This window comes from Lytechinus variegatus, chromosome 1, assembly GCF_018143015.1.
Source record: "Lytechinus variegatus isolate NC3 chromosome 1, Lvar_3.0, whole genome shotgun sequence".
Classification (NCBI taxonomy): domain Eukaryota; kingdom Metazoa; phylum Echinodermata; class Echinoidea; order Temnopleuroida; family Toxopneustidae; genus Lytechinus; species Lytechinus variegatus.
The window spans coordinates 16,803,226-16,823,952 of record NC_054740.1 but is presented as its reverse complement, the minus strand read 5'-3'; the positions used below and the strand labels follow the sequence as shown (position 1 = coordinate 16,823,952).

Sequence of the window (20,727 nt, the reverse complement as noted above, 5' to 3'; positions counted from 1 at the left end):
TAATATCAATACTGTATGTTTAATATAAAATAGCAATTTTCAGATTACTCATATTTTTCATATATAGGCCTATACATATTTTCATAGGAAGGCCTTGAGGAAGACCATTTACACTGGTCGAAAACTTGGACTAATATAAAGGAGTTGGACAAATTATTGCTATGCTTCCCCGGCAGCCTCTTCCTTTCAAAGACTCACATAAATGCTGCATCTCGATCATAAGAGGCCACGGCAAGTTCTTGCTCTTACATATTCTAGCCGAGTTATTATTCCTTTATTCTATGTACTATGTGTTTTTATTATAGGATGTCATCTTACAAGTATCGTACGCTTGATTTTATAGTCAATGCAATCAATTGTGAAAATTTGTAGGACTTGTAACTGTTGCAACTTTGCCATTATGACAACTACCATGGTAACAGGGCTCAGCAGCCAATCATAATCAAGGTTTCCATCTTTCCATGGTGGTTGCAATAATGGCAAAGTTACAACAGTTACAAGTCCTTTATGAAACTGGCCCCATGTCGGGGTTGAAAGTCTGCGGGCTACAGCTATTTGTTTTACTTTTTCCTTTCCCAGGCATCCTGGACTTGTACTGTAGAGACATCCTTGTCCCTTTCCAAATGAAATAATAATAATTAATTTCTAAGTGCCCACTGTTATTGTTGTGATGAATTTTGGGATCCTATCACAGATATTTTTTTAGCGATATCCCTCTATGTTTTATTCATTTTGATTATATTCCCTGCAATTTATGTAAATTCTTCTTCCGTTTGCTTGTGTAAGTAAAACGATGCATCCCGACTATAGAGATTTTTAGTGTATAGTACATGTATAAAGCCACCATCACACTTATTCCGAATCAAGCAGAATTGGCGGGAATGAAAGGACTATATTGTTCGACCACCAGTTCGAAAATACCCCTCGAATGTTTTGAACATGACCAAATCTTTCGGGACGGCCAAAAGAAATGACAAAAATATTTCGAATGCACTCAGAATCCGCTCAGAATGTTTATAGAATGCGCCTAGAATGTAGCACGAAGTTAGCACAAATTACCAATCTTACTCCATTGCGGTTCATTTTGACGATTCACCTGGTCACTTTTCTGAATTTCAACTCCAGTTTGGTAAATTCATAAGTTCCTCCCTAAAACTTTGCCATAATAATCAACACTTTGATTGTGGGCATCAACGGAAAGACAAGACAAGACAAAATTTCTAGATTAAAAAAAAATATTTTTTCGTTCCAGCTTCTGCTTGATTCCTGCTGATTCCGAATAAGTGTGATGGAGGCTTTATGGACGAAGATTGCAATATACAGGCCTACTAGTAAATCTATTTGTGCCCGGGATTGTGTAACGTAATATTAATTCGCCACGCCCCCCCCCCCACCCCTGCCCCCAATATCATAACGATGCCCTCAAAATTTGCGCATGCGCGAAGCTAATGATTTCGCATATGTGCATGTGATTTTCAATGTTTACATAAGTTCTGACTTGTGTTGGTTATTTCGCTGTTACCTAAATATCCAAACCCAGAGGCACTTGAAGTCAATATCATCGTAGAAAGTGAAGTGTATTTTATGAATATGGCAGAACGTTTACCTCAAGAGGTAAGTTTAGTAGTTAACATATTAACATGGATTTTTATGGGAGTTTTTTTTATCCTAGGCCTATTTATTCGTTAGGCTAGTCCTACGCTAAGTTACTGCCGGGATTTCAGCGGTTCTACAGAGAAGGTTACGCCGAAACCATAGGGCTGGAATTTGGGGTTAAGCTGCCTTGTTGCTTGGCCTTGGCTAGGCTTGGGTGTACCGACTATATCGTCACATCACACGCTTTAGTACATCTTATTCTTAACTAGACCAAAAGCTTCAGTCTCTGTATTTTGGTTGTTAATAGTAAAATCATAAAATGTCAGAAATTATTAAATAAATCCCCAGAAACGACGGTTATTCCTGTCTAAGTAAGTCGTAATAACAAGTCATGAATAACTTATAATAGTTATAGGCCTAGTCTAGAATAGAATAGACAGTCAGTAGCTACATCACAGCCGGTTCGAGTTTAAGACATTTTCCTATCTGTAGCCATGTTAAATTGGCGAGATCAATAACACAATTTCTTAGTCTTACAAACACTCAAACTTTTTTTTTTTTAAATGGTCTGTATAGCTGTATCGGAAAAAAAATTATGCTCTCTGAAATTGTTACACTGATTTAAAACTTACATCGTGCGGACTAGGCCCAACCCTACTTTGAGTTCCATAATAATCCATACAGAGATGATCTTGAAAATAACGAGTTTCGTGAGATCTGACTTCCAGGTTTTATTTTCTCTCTCATATTGCTCTTCGATGAAACATCAATTTTCTTTCTTTTCAAACATGATTTTCAGTTTGAAAAGGTCATTTGATAATGAAAATACAAAACAGTTGAGCAAAATTGTGTTTTCTTGACGCCGATGTATGAATGAAGGAAGGCTTTTTCTGGTCATTTTCCGACTTCACAAATGTGTCACAATATCGCCCTCAAAGCTTAAAGGTCAAGTCCACCTCAGAAAAATGTTGATTTGAATCAATAGAGAAAAATCAGACAAGCACAATGCTGAAAATGTTATCAAAATTGGATGTAAAATAAGAAAGTTATAACATTTCAAAGTTTTGCTTATTTTTAACCAAATAGTTATATGAACGAGCCAGTTACATCCAAATGAGAGAGTCGATAATGTCACTCACTCACTATTTCTTTTGTTTTTTATTGTTTGAATTATACAATATTTCAATTTTTACAAATTTGATGATTAGGATCTCCTTGCCTGAAGCACAAAATGTTAAAATAATGGAATTCCACGTGTTCAGGGAGGAATGAAACTTCATTTCACATGACAATGACGAGAAAATAAAAATATTTCATATAATAAAATACAAAAGAAATAGTGAGTGATGTCATCAGTTCCTCATTTGCATACCGACTGAGATGTGCATATGACTGTTTTGTGAAATGAAGTGAAACTTTAAAATGCCCTAACTTTCTTATTTTACATCCGATTTTGATGAAATTTTCAGTGTTATGTTTGTTGAATTTTTCTCTTTTATTTAAATCAAGTTTTTGTTGGGGTGGACTTGTCCTTTAAACACAAGGCGATGTCAGACTAATGAGCCATAATTTTTCTCAGGTTTGAACGAGGTTGAACTGGCATTAATAATGACCCTTTTGAAATTTTTGTTTGATATAAATAACAATACGTATGAATAACAAATGTTGCATTCAACTTTTGCTGTAAGGTGAAATGAATGGGTCTACCGGATCGAGCTCTGTGTGTCTCTACTCTAGTGCAGTGGTCACCAGTAGAACATATACCGGTATGCAGTTATTGTATTGGTCTACACCTTCATGTACAACGTACATTGCATGTTGGATTAAGAAACTCATAAAGTTTTAATATCATTCAATGCCATTAGTGTGTCTAGCTTTCATAATTTTAGGATTTACTGGTACCATAGATGTACGGGGTAGATGTACATGTATTTTTATGGACCTGATGACAGGAACCTTGTTAGCAAGTTTTACATTTTACAATATAACTAACCCTAACCCTATGGTTATGATTTGTTTTAAAATATTGACATTTGTCCTGAAATATAAAAGAAAAAGAGTAGATATCATTTCATATCAATCTTAAAATTCCTTGTGAGCAACTTTCATAGACATGGCTGTACAAAGTGGGGGAGCAGTTACCCCCAGATATTTTGAAAACCTACATTTTTTTGCTGAAAATTGCCACAAAATTCAAAAGTGTGCAAGAAATCCTTCAATGTGCATACATGTAAGTGCTCAAATGACAAGCTCAGTTGCTCTTCGCTCCCTTGCTTTCATGATTCTTCAAAAAAATTGTACGCGTCTCCCCCCCCCAAGAAAATATAATTATGCAGACCTTGATAGACATTAATTTTAAAATAGCACTGATGCATGTACTTACATGTACTGTGAATGATTATGATGATGTAAGAAATTGTTGGCTTTCCACTTTCCACATACATCATTTTCCAATCCAATATCTTTGTGTTATTGTTAAATTGCAGGGACTGTGGAACGGTTTTCAAAGTGGGGGGGGGGCTGACCATGCTAAAAATCACAATCATATGGTCATTTTTGTCTCACCTGCGAAGCAAAGTGAGACTATAGGCGCCGCTTTTCCGACGGCGACGGCGACGGCGGCGGCGGCGGCGTCAACATCAAATCTTAACCTGAGGTTAAGTTTTTGAAATGACATCATAACTTAGAAAGTATATGGACCTAGTTAATAAAACTTGGCCATAAGGTTAATCAAGTATTACTGAACATCCTATTAGAGTTTCATGTCACATGACCAAGGTCAAAGGTCATTTAGGGTCAATGAACTTAGACCATGTTGGAGGAATCAACATCGAAATCTTAACCTGAGGTTAAGTTTTTGGAATGTCATCATAACTTAGAAAATATATGGACCTAGTTCATGAAACTTGGACATAAGGTTAATCAAGTATCAATGAACATCCTGCATGAGTTTCACGTCACATGACCAAGGTCAAAGGTCATTTAGGGTCAATGAACTTTGGACGAATTGGGGATATCTGTTGAATTCCCATCATAACTTTGAAAGTTTATGGATCTGATTCATGAAACTTGGAAATAATAGTAATCAAGCATCACTGAACATTTTGTGCAAGTTTCAGGTCACATGATCAAGGTCAAAGGTCATTTAGGGTCAATGAACTTTGGCCAAATTGGGGATATCTGTTGAATTCCCATCATAACTTTGAAAGTTTATGGATCTTATTCATGAAACTTGGACATAATAGTAATCAAGCATCACTGAACATTTTGTGCAAGTTTCAGGTCTCATGATTAAGGTCAAAGGTCATTTAGGGTCAATGAACTTTGGCCGAATCGGGTATCTGTTGAATTACCATCATAACTTTGAAAGTTTATTGGTCTAGTTCGTTAAACTTGGACATTAGAGTAACCAAGTATCACTGAACATCCTGTGCTTGTTTCAGGTCACATGTCCAAGGTCAAAGGTCAATGAACTTTAGCCGAATTGGGTGTATCTGTTGAATTACCATCATAACTTTGAAAGTTTATGGATCTGATTCATGAAACTTGTACATAAGAGTAATCAAGTATCACTGAACATCCTGTTCCAGTTTCAGGTCACATGATCAAGGTCAAAGGTCATGTAAGGTCAATGAACTTTGGCCATGTTGGGGTTTTTTGTTGAATAACCATCATATCTCTGTAAGTTTATTGGTCTAGTTCATAAAAAGAGGACATAAGAGTAACCATGTATCACTGAACATCTTGTGCGAGTTAGAGTAGTATGCAAAGTCAGCACTGCTACTATATTGAACTGCGTGATGCAGGTGAGACGGCCAGAGGCATTCCACTTGTTACGTTTTTGTACACAGGTTTTAGAAAAAAGTGGCCCCTCCCCCCCCCTCCCCCGGTTCCGTGGCCCCTGATTGTATTGTCCTTTTATTTTTCCAGTTAGTTTGCACTTATTTTTTAAACTAATGTATTACAGTTTATATCTGCTGGTTTGTGAATGTTTTTATAAAATGTTATTCTTGGAACTCATTTATTCTAGGTCTGATCTGATTTTGAAATAAAGTGTACATACATACTTGTCTATCTATCTTTCTATCTATCTGTCTGTCTGTCTGTCTGTCTGCCTGTCTGTCTGTCTATCTATCTATCTATCTTTGTGTAAGGTGCAAACTTTGCATGCTTTCATATAATAAGGTTGATGCGATGAATCATATTGGAATGATTGAAATCTCAACTACATGTACATGTAGTCCTACAGGATATGATGATGCAATTTATTCCCTCACATACCTACATTACTAATTTCAACTCTTTTTAAGTTACATGTATGCTTGTCAAGCAAACAAAGTATGAAGATTTCACAGTGCTGATACCAAATATCAGCAAACTGATTCAATAATAGCATGTATTTGTTAGTATCTGTATGATTTTTGTCTTTTTAATAATGAAATACAGACAAAACGGTGTTCTTCATTATATCCACCACACTTCCTGGGAGCTTTACGGAGTGATAGATCTGTGAAGTACTCAATGATTATTGTAAAATTATTTTCAGTAAATGATCTAATTATGATTGAAAATTGCAGTATGTGCATACATCTATGATACCTTTTGTATGCTATGGGGGGTGTTGCAAGAAACTGATCTTGAATTGATAACAAATTAAAAATGATATTGTATAAATCATATAAAAGGCAACCAGAGTATTTTTGGTTGCATTAATGCAGACGAACAATCAATAAGTTTGCAATAAATTGTAAGACTGATTGGTTGAGTCTTTGGGTGAAACTTTGCCTGCAATGAAACACATTAGTAATTTTGAAATACGAGTGTTCCTTTGGAATGAAGGGCTCTACCAACGTTTGTATTAATTTTTTCATACTGTGCAAGTAAGATTTTTTATTAGTTCTATATACATGTATTTCTGTTCATACAAAACTTTTTAGTTATTGAACTATGATTTTCCTACTTTTGATAGCCTTTTAGCTCCTCGTTTCATTATACATATTGTAAGTGTGAGTATATTGCTGTTGGTCACATGCAATTTATCTGTTCAGTGGATAAAATCTGTCAAGTGGATAAAATTGAACATATCAAAATTGAATTCAATTGGATTATCATTTAATTGTATTTCATACTTCCTTTTGTCATTTCAGCTTATAGCTCACATCCTGAAATTCCTGTGCTACACAGATCGGGAAGAGGCATCTGTGGTCTGCAAACACTGGTTCCAGGCATCCTTAGATCCTGCACTTCACAGAAACACAAAGATAACCCTGAGGGCATCATCATCAACAGGAAAACACCTCCAGGATCTTGGACACAGGAAGAGTCCAAAGTTAGTCATCACCTATGTGGAAGGAACCAATGCAGACTTCCTCCTGAAAGAAGTCGGTCGGCACCTTGGTCCTCATCTGCAATATCTATGTCTCAAAGGATGTGATCTGACACAGAAGATGTTCCTAGGTATTCTCGCCCATTGTGACAACCTGACATCACTTGATCTTAGTTGCTGTAACAGTATGTTCATGTCTGGTACACTTTTGCAGAAGGATGAAGATAAGCAAGTGGCCCTCCAGGCTTTCAGAAGGTTAAAGAAGTTATCTTTAGGATCAATTAGATATCTATCTGATGCTCTATTTAATCTGTTTGTAGCCACCACTCCTCAACTAGAAGACTTGTCCCTAGCAGGATGCAACATAGCGTTTGAAACAGACCCATACCGCAATAGAGATATGGGAAAGGACTCTGTCACTTTGCTTAGTTTCTCAAATCTTTTGGCATTTGTTAAGAGATTCACATCAACCTTGACTTCTCTGGACCTTAGTTTAACTGCAGTTACCAGTGAAGCATTGACATCCTTAGCTAATGTGCCGAATCTCAAGCTGAGGCGGATTGTTTTGGTGAGGTGTACTCATCTAACAGATGACGGTGTAAAGAATCTTGCAAATCTTCAACCAAGCCTAAAGGAAGTAATCTTGGCATCATGTCCATCTGTTGGAAATGTTGCTATCAATGCAATTACACAGAATCTTGGAAGCTTAGAAAAACTGAATCTAAACAAACTGAAGTCCATTCCTCAGGATACCTTTGAGCAGCTAACACTGAACCTGACCAAGTTGACCCATTTAAGCTTAGCAAGTAACCTCAATCTCAAAGGAGCTCAGATGCTGAAGGGACTGAGGGGTGCTTCTTTCTCACACTTGAGGTCATTGAATCTGCAAGGTTGTCCACAAGTGGACGATGACGTAGTCTTCTGCATCTGTGATGCTGCACCCGATCTTCAAGAACTCAATCTAAGCTCCTCTCATGCCATGACAGACCTCAGTGTTCATCGCATCTCTGCTCGGCTCCACTGCCTTAAGAGGCTCAATCTCAGTTGGTGTCAGCGGATTACTGATTTTGGTCTCCTTGGATTAGATAAGGATTGTCCAGTTATCTCTCCTCCCGATGAATCCTCAAAGCACAGCAGTGACCGCTACACTCGCAGTCACAGCAACATGGGCTTCTTTCGGCCTGCAAAATTCGAAGAGGTCATCTTGACCATTCCAGAAGATGAGATGCAGGAATACCTCAACTCTACATCAAGAGTAGCTATCAATGCCATCAGAACTCTTGAGTATCTCAACCTTGCCGCTTGCCATCATCTAACAGACCGATGTATTCAGGAGAGCATATCCTTTCCGCGCCTGCAAACCCTGGATCTCCGTATGTGCCGGAATGTCACTGACAAAAGCCTGGAGTCTATTGCGAAGAACAACCCCAACCTGCAGAACTTGACAGTCAGTGAATGCCATCAAATAACTGATGTAGGTGTGACAGCTGTAGCAGAGGGATTGTGTCGTCTTTCATCTCTGGTCATTCCTCGTTGTCTCATCACTGAAAAGAGTTTGGATGCTCTGGCCCAACATTGTAGGCACCTTAAGTTTCTGGATGTATCTCAGTGTAACGTTCCTGTAGCTGCCGTAGATACAATGCGTAGCAAGCTGCCATGTCTCCAGACCGTTGTAACCTCATACTTAGATGGCAATCTATCTACAATGTACCAACCAGAATTTTTCTGAGAAAATGTATTCATGTGTACATGGATGTTCATATGTTTGTGTATTGCTTGTACAAGATATCACTCAGTAGGATTTTGTTATTAGGATGGGAGAAGTCCAGCCAAAAATTAACTCATGCCCCTGCATGTAATTGATCTCATGATCCACACGGACACCATTTTGCAAGACACATTGCTTTTACTATTTAAGGTTCATTTTCAGAATGAATTTTTTGGTACTTTTTGCCATTCACTAGTCATCTCAACAGACTCCTTGACTTACTGGAAAGGTGACCATACATGTACATAGTAGATTTTCAGCAGTAGGGCCCTAATAGTCCTGAAGTCAATGATGGCATTTTTTGCATAATTTATTGAATTTCACCATGTACACGTAGTAGAAACAGAAATGATATAGCTTCAGATACTGGGCATTGAAACCGTGGTGTACTTGGTTCAGCAACACACTGTCTATCTCTGTCCTACGTTAACTTGGTACATGTTCAGTCTCCCAGTACAAAAGATCAATAGGCCCTACTTTATTTTTTTCATCATTGCTTAACTTTATCTTGTTTCTACATAGGTTATCATAATGTACATATATGCTACACAAGGAGTCAGATAGAACTTGTCTAGAAATAGGCTAACTTTCTTACTCTTTGCATACTAATGTGTAAAGCGAAAGAGAGGGAGACATGCTTGGAAGAAAATATAAAAATGTGATATTGAAAATACATTAAAGAAGCATTATTAAATTCTTTTTGCCAATAAAAAAAATTAAGAAAAGTCTTAATGGCAATCACATCAATTTATACCTCTTTAAGTAACCCAAAGCAATTATTTACCTTGGAACATTCCAATCTGTGATTTATCATTTTTAAATTATTATGAAGCATACTGTACCGTCCCTGCCTTTATACGTATCAGAAGGGATTGATATGATTAGTTAAAGACTTATGTTACGCACAATTGCCCCAGTATGTAGAAAAGAGAAATATCCTTATTGTTATCCGTTGTATTAGTACGTAGTAGTAGTTGTAGGAGTAATTGTAGAAAAAAAGTGTTTTTATTTTAGTTGGCAATGTGTACAATACATATAAGAGTCTGACATTTAGCTCTGGCATTATTGTTTTCATAATACATAATGATGATAATAAATAGATATTAGAAAAGGTAGGTCTTCGACTTGGTACTGTACTATGTTTATTGTTCAGTGCTTGTTACAGTACTTTAGAGTTTACTTTTTATGGCTCAACAAAATTACTGCCTTTATTTACCTTTAATATGCAGTACCAGAAAAACGATTACCTACATTAACTCCTAAACAGTCACTTTCACTTCATTCCCAACAGATCTCTTATGTAAATTATTACAAAATGTTGTTTGCTGTACATAAAAATATCAATGTAAATCTTCAAACATTTTACACTGGGAGCATGTACTTAAAATAAAGTAAATTAATGGAGGTACAATATTTGTAATATTGTAATATTAAGCGAAGAAGAATTTATATAAAGGAGGGGGTGGGAGTCGATTGTATATCTCCAAATAATATCTGTTATGCCTAAATGACTAGATGTAATTCTATTCATCTTTGCTCCTTGTTTTATCCTTATTTACGTGTAATCTCCAATATCATTCAGTATAATAAGCAGATGGGTTGGTCAAGTCCTTGGTGAATTGTTCACATAAATATCTGTAATTAAAATGTATTAGTAAATTTACCCTATGCAATAGTTTCCCTACAGTGGTGTGATCCAGCATTACCCCAATAAGAATGAGAGCTTGGTACATGATGACAAGCTTAATGTAATTTTCAGGTAAAACCCACCAATTGGTGTCACCTGATGTATGCTGTAACATTCATTCAAACATTCTTTTTGTGACAAACAACAACATTTTTTCTCAACAAAATGAATGTGTTTTTTTGAAAATGTAATGCTTAATGTATTATTGGAACATTCAAATGAAGGTAAAATTTAATGCCATGGTGTCTAAAGTTTTAAATTACCCTGAAATCCATGTGATGTTTAATGTATCATTAGGACATTCACATAGAGGCAAAATTTAATGGTGTTAAAAGACACTTTTATAATAAGCCTGAAATATATGTTCATTAAAGAAATTTGTATCTATATTGTACATAAAATGAATATTTTATGTAATATTATGAAGGTTTGACTGAATAATATGTTATTAGTTCAGAAATCCATTGTAAATTATATACAGTTATATATTTCAAGAATACTATAATATGATATACATATATTTAATTTTAAAACAAATTTGAATGCTATGTGTGTGGAATATGAAATATGGCAATGATTATCAAATTTTCTTGTATATTTTTTTGGAGGGGGGTGGGAAATAGGGGCTTGCCCTCATGTACTTTTTTTAAAATAGTAATTTGAACATGTTTGTTATCTTATCCTCAGTTCTATGGCCTGTATTCAGAAGTCAGGTTTAACTTAGACCATGGTCCAACTTTGTGCTAAAATTATGGGAAGCCAAAAGTGTCAAAATTTTTATGTTTCTTATATTTACTGTGCTCTTTGCTGATTCTTCAATGGTGAAGACAATCATCTATTTGTACTTTCTAGACAATTGTGAATGATTTGAGAGCCATATGAGCTGAAATATGATATCATTACTGTTAGTGATTTATGTAACAATTGGCTATCCATACTCAAACCACAACTTTAAACCTGAGTTTAAGTTAAACTGACTTCAGAATATGTAACAATTGGCTATCCATACATAAACCACAACTTTAAACCTGAGTTTAAGTTAAACCCGACTTCAGAATACGGGCCATTGGGTTCATGTCTTATTAGAAATTACTTAATGAATTAATGTAACAAGTCAAAGAGTGACTATATTTTGTGGGAGGCAAATATATACATTTTTTAAATCATTCCATACAAGAAATATTCTAATCTAATAGGCCACATGGCCAGAGTGTATATTCCCATGGATATTGATTGTTTTTCTAGATGTTGACAACTTTTATATATATATATTTTAGTAGATGTTGACAATTTTTTTTCTATTTAAGTAGATGTTGACAACTTATATAGGCCCATATTCTGAAGTCCAGATTATCTTGAGCCAACAAGGTCCAACTCTGTATTATGGGAAATCAAAAATGTCTATCTAATCAGCTGTATGTGTCTCATGTTTATTTTGGTTTTTCCTTTATGTGTTAATGGTGACAAAAAAAAATATTTCACTGCTTATATTTAGACAGTTAGGAATGATTTGGGTGTCAAATGACCTGGTTATGTTAACAAGTCCTGTTCAAGATTTGTGTGATTTTTAAACTACAACTTTAGACCTGAGTTTAAATTCAACTCAAGTTCAGGATGTGGGCAATAATGTACATGAAGATTGTTGTGTTCAATCATACATGTACGCACAATCAGTTCTTTATAATACTGCCTCATTCATGGTGCCCTCTGGCCCAATATTGACCAAAGATTGTCCTATGTAAATACTTTTGATTTCAGATAAAATTTCCATGATTGTATGTTGTATAAGAAATCTTTATATTCTATCTAATGGTGTTTTGGCTCAGTTGGTGGAGCATCTGTCTCACAGAAACTGTGAGGTCGGGCAATCAACCCCCCGCCACGTCAGACCAAAAGATGTTCAAAGATGGAAGTGGCTGCTACCCTGTTTGGCATTAAACAATTCAAGGGATTAGAGCTACATCAATTTGGCTCAACACAGTGGCTGCTAGGCCCACAATTATTTTGGCGAAAATAATTTTTAGTATTTCTTTATCAGATTTCATTTCAAACAATGATATGTGGATTTTCATTTTTTTATTTCTATTTCAGAGGATGAATTCTATGTCCAAAGAACCACATATTCACATGAGCTTCTCATTGTATGTGGCAAATGAACATGTTTGTATATAGTTCAGATTGCAAGTTAGCCATTATTGATTGATTGATACCTGCCCATTCTTGTTGAAATCGATGTGCAATTGAATTTATTAAGTTCCATAGATGTTTATTACATATGAAATATATCTAGACAATGTATAATTGACATATGCAATAAATACTATGTATATCATAAATTAATTGTATACATGAACATTTGTTTTTATAGTCTATAGTACATGTATATGTTCCAGTAAAAGTATAAAATCATATTTGACAGACTTGTTATTTTTTTATCAATATTTAATCCTTAGATAATTATACTTATCCACAGAAGAAAAAAAAAACCTTTCTGAATAAATATGAAATTCTCATTGAGTTGACCACTAAAGATTTCTCCAATATATATATTTAGCATTTTAATCTTGATGCTGCACTCATGGGTTGTCAACTGTGTGGTGTCTTTGATTTTTGTTTCTTCAATTATCGAGGTTATTTTGTTTGAGGGGAATTAGTTTGTGTTCGGTTTAAATGGTGGGGACAGGAACATAGAAAAGTTATTACACCACATAGTACTTAAAGCGCCCTTTTTATGAACAATTAAAATTGTGTTCTTTGGTATTTTTTTATATATTAAAAAAATACCATATTACAAAATACCGGATAGTTTAATTTATACTATTTCAATCCTGCGTTGTAAAAGTTGAATGCAATGAAAAGAGTAAAATTCCGGGCCCGTGACATAACAATGAAATATTGCTGTACTTGTTTATGGGTTCATTTCAGGGAATACTTGCCAAGAGTATCGTTTTGTTTCCAATACTTGTTAAGGGTATTGTTTCACACGCCAATACTTGTTAAGAAGTGCATTTTCAGAATATGGAAAATGCTTGTTTGGGGTGCTTTTCGAGACCCCATGGTCGCGCATGGTTATCCACTCGTCAATGGAAGTAGCCCCCGGGGTAAAATTAAACAAATGAGATAGGAAAAATATTTCAAAGATATTTTTCAGTGGCCTTAAATCGTGATATGTGTAAAGTTAGATATTTTTTCGATCAGGTAAAATATTTCTTAAAATTTTGTTTTTGCATATTTGAAATTCAGTTCACAGGAAAAATTTAAAGCCCTTACTTAGGATATAAGTTTGTCGTTTCTGAAAGTTTTTTTTTCTGCTCAACTTTTCAATTCTTTTATAGTTTTCACCTGATCCAAAGGCCTGGTCCCACTGGTCGATGGACGCAAAAAGTATTCATAATGGACACAATAGACGAGAAAAACTGGCGAAAACAGAAAGACATTTTGAGTACGATTTTAAATCAAAATCGAGTTAGTATCTCAATCTCGTTTGGTGATATCAGTGTATCATTACAATCTTATTTTATTTTTTAGTTGCACAGTCATGCAGAATTATGGGGGGGGGGGGCAAAACGATATGTTTGCCCCCCCAATATTTTCATTGGTGGGGCGATCGCCCCCTCCCCCAGGATCGACGCCTCTGGGGGTGGGGGGGGGGCACTTCCATTGACGAGTGGATACCATGCCCGACCATGGGGGCCTCGAAAAGCACCCAAAACACGTATTCTCCATACTCTGAAAATGCACCCCTTAACACGTATTGGCGTGTGAAACCCTACCCTTAACAAGTATTGGATACAAAACGATACTCGTGGCAAGTATTACTTTAATTGACTCCCTTAACATGTACAGTGATATTTTTATTGTTATGTCACGGACCGGGTCACGGACGTCGGTCGTCGGTTTTACCTTTACTTACATCATTAATTCAGAACAACCCCACCTCCCACATCTCGCGCAAATCGTACTCTAAACACGTGTTGACTTTTGGGGCAAAAAGTATATCCTTTATAAAATATTTTAGTCTTAATTTTTTACACCCTCACAAATTTGACCCTAAACACGTAGCTTTCCTAGCGAAAATAGATACCCTTTTTTCATTATTTTAGTGTTTTTACACCCTTATTACGTACGTAACGTGCCCTATCTTGAAAAGACATCCTTTTTACGTGTTTTTTTTTTGGTCGCACATGGTATCCACTCATCAATGTAAGTGCCCCCCGATACAGCTCGTTATGTTGAAGATTTACATCGTACACGGCGGAAAGTTCATCCGTTCTAAAACTTTTGTGCAACTCAAAATTTTTTGCGACGATGAAATCACAGTAAGTGCAGAGGGACGGGCCTTAAGTGGTCATTAGACTAATTGGCTATTAGAACATTCACAGTTACACCCTCAATGGAATGGAACAAACTCCCTCTCACAATAAGACAATCCCCAACAATTAAACATTTTTGTTCTAGGCCATTGCCTTCATTTAATATGTCATTCTGATATTTTTTTGGTATATAAATTATAAGTTAACTGAAATTGTGAGCGCTTTGAGCCATGGTAAAAGCGCATTGTAAATATTGAGTATTATTATTATTACTACTACTATAAGACCAAGTGGTCATTAGAGTAAATGAGAATTGGACTAAGTGGGTTTAGCCCGAATTTTGTTAGCCCATCTGAAGGTTAGACCAACCGTCAGTAAACCATTCCAGTGACGTGATGATCGGGCCCCAAAATTGATGGGACGCAACATTACAAAACGATAGAGCTAACATTTTGGCCTTTATCAAATGAAAATCTAATTATACTTGACATGATACAAATAACATGATTTATTTATTTATTTTTGGGAGGATTGTGGAACGGGGGGGGGGGAGGCTAGTGCTCTATCACTACGATAAAATACCCTCCCCCTGTCATCATCATGTGATGCCTAGGGGCGAGATTGCTCACAAGATCCTGACCCTATGGATCCATATCGTGGCTTTAAAAAAGAGAACATTTTGTTGTACTTATATCAAGGAATATTTTTTATAGACATCATGCTACATAACCACTGAAGCTCCATTTGCTCCACAAGGTATTCAACTAAGCCGGGGAATCCCCAATCTGGCAAACATCAAGATCAAGATCATGATCATCGACATACCTCTTGATTTGCATAATGCAAATGAAGCATTAGTACGGACTTTACGTCATCGTTTGCAAAAGATCCTCTGCCAGTATTGTGGAAACAATTACAGTTACATTTTTGAAAGAGTCATCTCGATCCGTAGCTCCAATTTTCAAAATAAGAGGTAAGAATTGATTTCATAATGTTCACAAAATGATATTCCATTGATTTATTGTGTTTCAGGATCATCACTATCGTTTAATTGGTGTATATCGGTGTACATTTTTATTCGACATTTTATCTGTTGCGCAGTTCCTGTCATTTATAGGCGCCATTTTAAATCCGAAAATGAGATTAAAAATATAAACAAAACAAAATGAAACCTTTATATCTGAAGCTTTCTTTCTCCCATATCCGATTTAAATTGTTTGGAATAAAAATACACAAAGTGTTGGTTCAAATAGATGAGTTAAAATTACAATTGTCATTAACTATTCGGGTCTTTATAGGCCTACTATAATATCTCACGGCTACTATAGTCCCAGTGAATTAAAATATTTGCTTCTGATCACTTGTCACTTTCCCTTTATGGTTGTTCTATTTTTATTTTTGTTTATGCCTATGTTATGATATATTTTTGCATTTATGTCTTATGTTTATATATTCTCCTGGGCCTCATAGGTGACCAAACTATTGTTGAAGAGTCTTTTTTTATTCTTCCTTTTTTTACATGGACCGATCGAAATATAGCTTCTGCTGAGTAAGTCTTCCGGTATTGAAATAAATAGATGAATTAATGATCTTCAGTAAGTGGACTGATGTAAATAAATTTACTTCCATTCTTTTTTCTTTTCGTGAATAGTTGGTACATCTGCAACTGTCAGTCTATTCAAAGTCAAACCATTCAAGTTTCGCATCAATCGTGGAGAAGGACAATTATCGCATCATGGAAAATTTGAGGTAGGCCTATGGATTATAATTCATGATTCATGATTTGTTACCATTTTGATATAATTTGTTCTGTAACACCAATCCCGATTCACTTTAATAGAATCATGATGCAAAACAAAGAATATATATCAATGCTATTAGTTTTGGCTCCTTCATATCCACCTCTCTCATTTTTTTCTCAGTCAATATTTTAGAACAACTATTATACAAATATGCCAAGGATCTATCTAGGTGTCATATAATCTATAATAATTCTGTATACATGATTTTTATGTTTTATACGAGAACTTTGTTTGCACCTTTCATAAATTACAAATGTTTGTAAAATCGGCTTGTGTAAAAATGTGAAATGGTATAAAAATAGAACCATGGAACATCGAAGCCTTTCTCAATTCAAAAGAATATTCTATATAAAAATGTGTCATTCCGTTCTGTATATCGTTTCTTCCTCTCCATGATAATGCTTTTGAGCCTGTGTTTTTCTTGATGTAGATATAAATTTATATGTCTTACTGCATTCTTTTAATGTGTTTATTAAACTCCAGGCTAAAAGATTATTTGAATAGATCAACAACAAAAAAAAATCAGACGAACAAAACACTGAAAATTTGAACAAAATCGAACATGGAATAACAAATGGCATCTTAAAGAATTGCATTATTCCGGTGAAACAGTTTTAGGCATGTCTTCATGAATATTCAATGAGCTCACTGATGATGTCATATCCCTACTTGTTCTTTTGTTTTTATCATATGAAATTAGGTTTATTCAAATTTTTCCCTTCAAGAACCAAAAATAATATTGGGAAAAACAACTGATTAAGTACATTAGATATTCATTGCTGTAACTTATTTCATTACAAGGGAAACATATCATTCACACATGTGATATCATCAGCTAATCTAATGAATATTCATGACGACGTGCATAACTGTTTTCACAATAGATTACTTAACTTTGAAATTCTATAACTTTGCTGTATGTTCAGATCTTGATGAAAATTTAAGCATTTTTCTCTGTCAATTTTACCCTATTTATTTGGATATAAATATTTCCTGCCCTTTAATGCTCTTTGGTGCACTTTCTAGCAATCAAGACATCATTGAATGTTATAACTTGATTTTATACAGCCACAACCAAGCATTATTGGACATCGCAAACCATAATTGTCCTCCGCTACCAGATGATCTTGGGATTAAGGTCAAAGAGAAGATCGCTGAACTCTCTCCGAGTAGCAGTCCTTCTAATGAGGATAATGATGGATTGTCTGCTCCAAACAGCCTCTCTTCTAATGAATATAAGAAAGATAGCAGTCAGTGCACTATTGGAACAATTATTTATTTTATTAATTGGTTATTTTCAAACACCATGAACTTATCTCGGGAGTTTTCTCGATTAAAGAGGGCATATGTCAGCCAATCTGTAAGATCAAATAATGAGCGTAGAAATCACGCCAATTCATTTAAATATTTAGAAATGAAAGTAACGAATCTTGAAGCAGAAAATTCTGAACTTAAAAAAAAGATGTGTGAGCTTGAAAAACAAGTACAGGCAAATCATGAGGGACCCTGTGGTCCTGGGTGTATGAGAAATAGAATGGTTGGCCCTTTAAATGATATCATGTCGCCTAACCCAGAAGAGTAAGGTGATTATGGTCACAGCAAAGGAAGATGGGGCATACTAAAAAGAAAAAGGAAATAGAAAAATCAAATATGTAAGCGTAAAAATATAAGATGTAGAAGCTTGGATTTGATGTAAAAGAAAACAAAATGTAGTGTAAAAAATAAATCTGAACTGTAATCAAGCTACAATGATTGGATCGTTTATTTCCAATACAAAGTGCGAAAATTAAAAGAGGTGATGATGTGACAGAGAGAGAAAGAGAATTGAAGGACTGTGAGTGAGATACCGATGTGATAGGGGAGCTGGGAGATGGTAAAACGAGTATAACTTTGTGAGTGAAAATCTGAAACAAAAGGGAGAGTAGAGAGGGAAAGAAAAAATTTAAAAAAGAAAGAAAAGAAAAAAATATTTTAGGACTGAGAACGAGGAAGTAAGTGTGGAAGTATAACAGTATTTCATCGAGCTGAAGGAGTGCATGCTCAGCCTCCCCACAACTGAATGAAAAGACGCAAAAGTGTGTTTCTTTTATAGCACAAACATCTCACAATCAAAACATCTGTCCTCTGTTTCACACCACACCTTTCTCTCTCCATCACAACACTGGTCCCCTCTTACATATTAAACCCTTCTTTGTGAGTGAAAATCTGAAACAAAAGGGATTATGGACAATAGAGGGAAAGAAGTGCGAAAGTTAAAAAAAATAAAAATATTTGAGGGCTGAGAATAAGGAAGAGAGTGTGGAACAGTTTTTCTTCGAGCTGAAGAAGTGCTATGATGGAGAGAGAAAAGTGTGGTATTGCACTCTATCTCTTTCCTACCACACCCTTCTATCTTCATCACAACACTGATCCTCTCTTTCATACCACACCCTTCTCTCTCCAACACAACACTGATCCTCTCTTACTTACCACACCCTTCTCTCTCCATCACAACACTGATCCTATCTCTCTTACCACACCCTTCTATCTTCATCACAACACTGATCCTCTCTTACTTACCACACCCTTCTATCTTCATCACAACACTGATCCTCTCTTTCATACCACACCCTTCTCTCTCCATCACAACACTGATCCTCTCTTACATACCACACCCTTCTCTCTCCATCACAACACTGGTCCTCTCTTACATACCACACCCTTCTCTCTCCATCACAACACTGGTCTTCTCTTTCACACCACACCCTTCTCTCTCCATCACAACACTAGTCCTCTCTTACATACCACACCCTTCTCTCTCCATCACAAAACTAGTCCTCTCTTTCCTACCACTCCCTTCTCTCTCCATCACAACACTGGTCCTCTCTTACATACCACACCCTTCTCTCTCCATCACAACACTGATCCTCTCTTACATACCACACCCTTCTCTCTCCATCACAGCACTGATCCTCTCTTTCATACCACACCCTTCTATCTCCATCACAACACTGATCCTCTCTTACATACCACACCCTTCTCTCTCCATCACAGCACTGATCCTCTCTTTCATACCACACCCTTCTATCTCCATCACAACACTGATCCTCTCTTACATACCACACCCTTCTCTCTCCATCACAACACTGATCCTCTCTTTCATACCACACCCTTCTATCTCCATCACAACACTGATCCTCTCTTTCATACCACACCCTTCTCTCTACATCACAACACTGATCCTCTCTTTCATACCACACCCTTCTCTCTCCATCACAACACTGATCCTCTCTTACATACCACACCCTTCTCTCTCCATCACAACACTGATCCTCTCTTACATACCACACCCTTCTCTCTCCATCACAACACTGATCCTCTCTTACATACCACACCCTTCTCTCTCCATCACAACACTGATCCTCTCTTACATACCACACCCTTCTCTCTCCATCACAACACTAGTCCTCTCTTACATACCACACCCTTCTCTCTCCATCACAACACTAGTCCTCTCTTTCCTACCACTCCCTTCTCTCTCCATCACAACACTGGTCCTCTCTTACATACCACACCCTTCTCTCTCCATCACAACACTGGTCCTCTCTTACATACCACACCCTTCTCTCTCCATCACAACACTGATCCTCTCTTTCATACCACACCCTTCTCTCTCCACCACCACACTGGTCCTCTCTTTCATACCACACCCTTCTCTCTCCATCACAACACTGATCCTCTCTTACATACCACACCCTTCTCTCTCCATCACAACACTGATCCTCTCTTACATACCACACCCTTCTCTCTCCATCACAACACTGATCCTCTCTTACATACCACACCCTTCTCTCTCATTCACAACACTAGTCCTCTCTTTCCTACCACTCCCTTCTCTCTCCATCACAACACTGGTCCTCTCTTACATACCACACCCTTCTCTCTCCATCACAACACTGGTCCTCTCTTACATACCACACCCTTCTCTCTCCATCACAACACTGATCCTCTCTTTCATACCACACCCTTCTCTCTCCACCACCACACTGATCCTCTCTTTCATACCACACCCTTCTCTCTCCATCACAACACTGATCCTCTCTTACATACCACACCCTTCTCTCTCCATCACAACACTGGTCCTCTCTTACATACCACACCCTTCTCTCTCCATCACAAAACTAGTCCTCTCTTTCCTACCACACCCTTCTCTCTCCATCACAACACTGGTCCTCTCTTACATACCACACCCTTCT

The 20,727-nt window shown here is 36.4% G+C and overlaps 1 protein-coding gene across 1 annotated transcript; it reads left to right on the top strand.

Annotated features, from left to right (window-relative positions):
• The first annotated feature begins 1,486 nt into the window (after nt 1-1,486).
• LOC121407438 (F-box/LRR-repeat protein 20-like) lies at nt 1,487-10,118 on the top strand. The gene is made up of 2 exons (XM_041598511.1): nt 1,487-1,614; nt 6,744-10,118. Exons 1-2 carry the CDS (start codon nt 1,585-1,587, stop codon nt 8,649-8,651), a joined length of 1,938 nt encoding a protein of 645 aa, XP_041454445.1. The 5' UTR covers nt 1,487-1,584; the 3' UTR covers nt 8,652-10,118.
• The last annotated feature ends 10,609 nt before the right edge of the window (nt 10,119-20,727 follow it).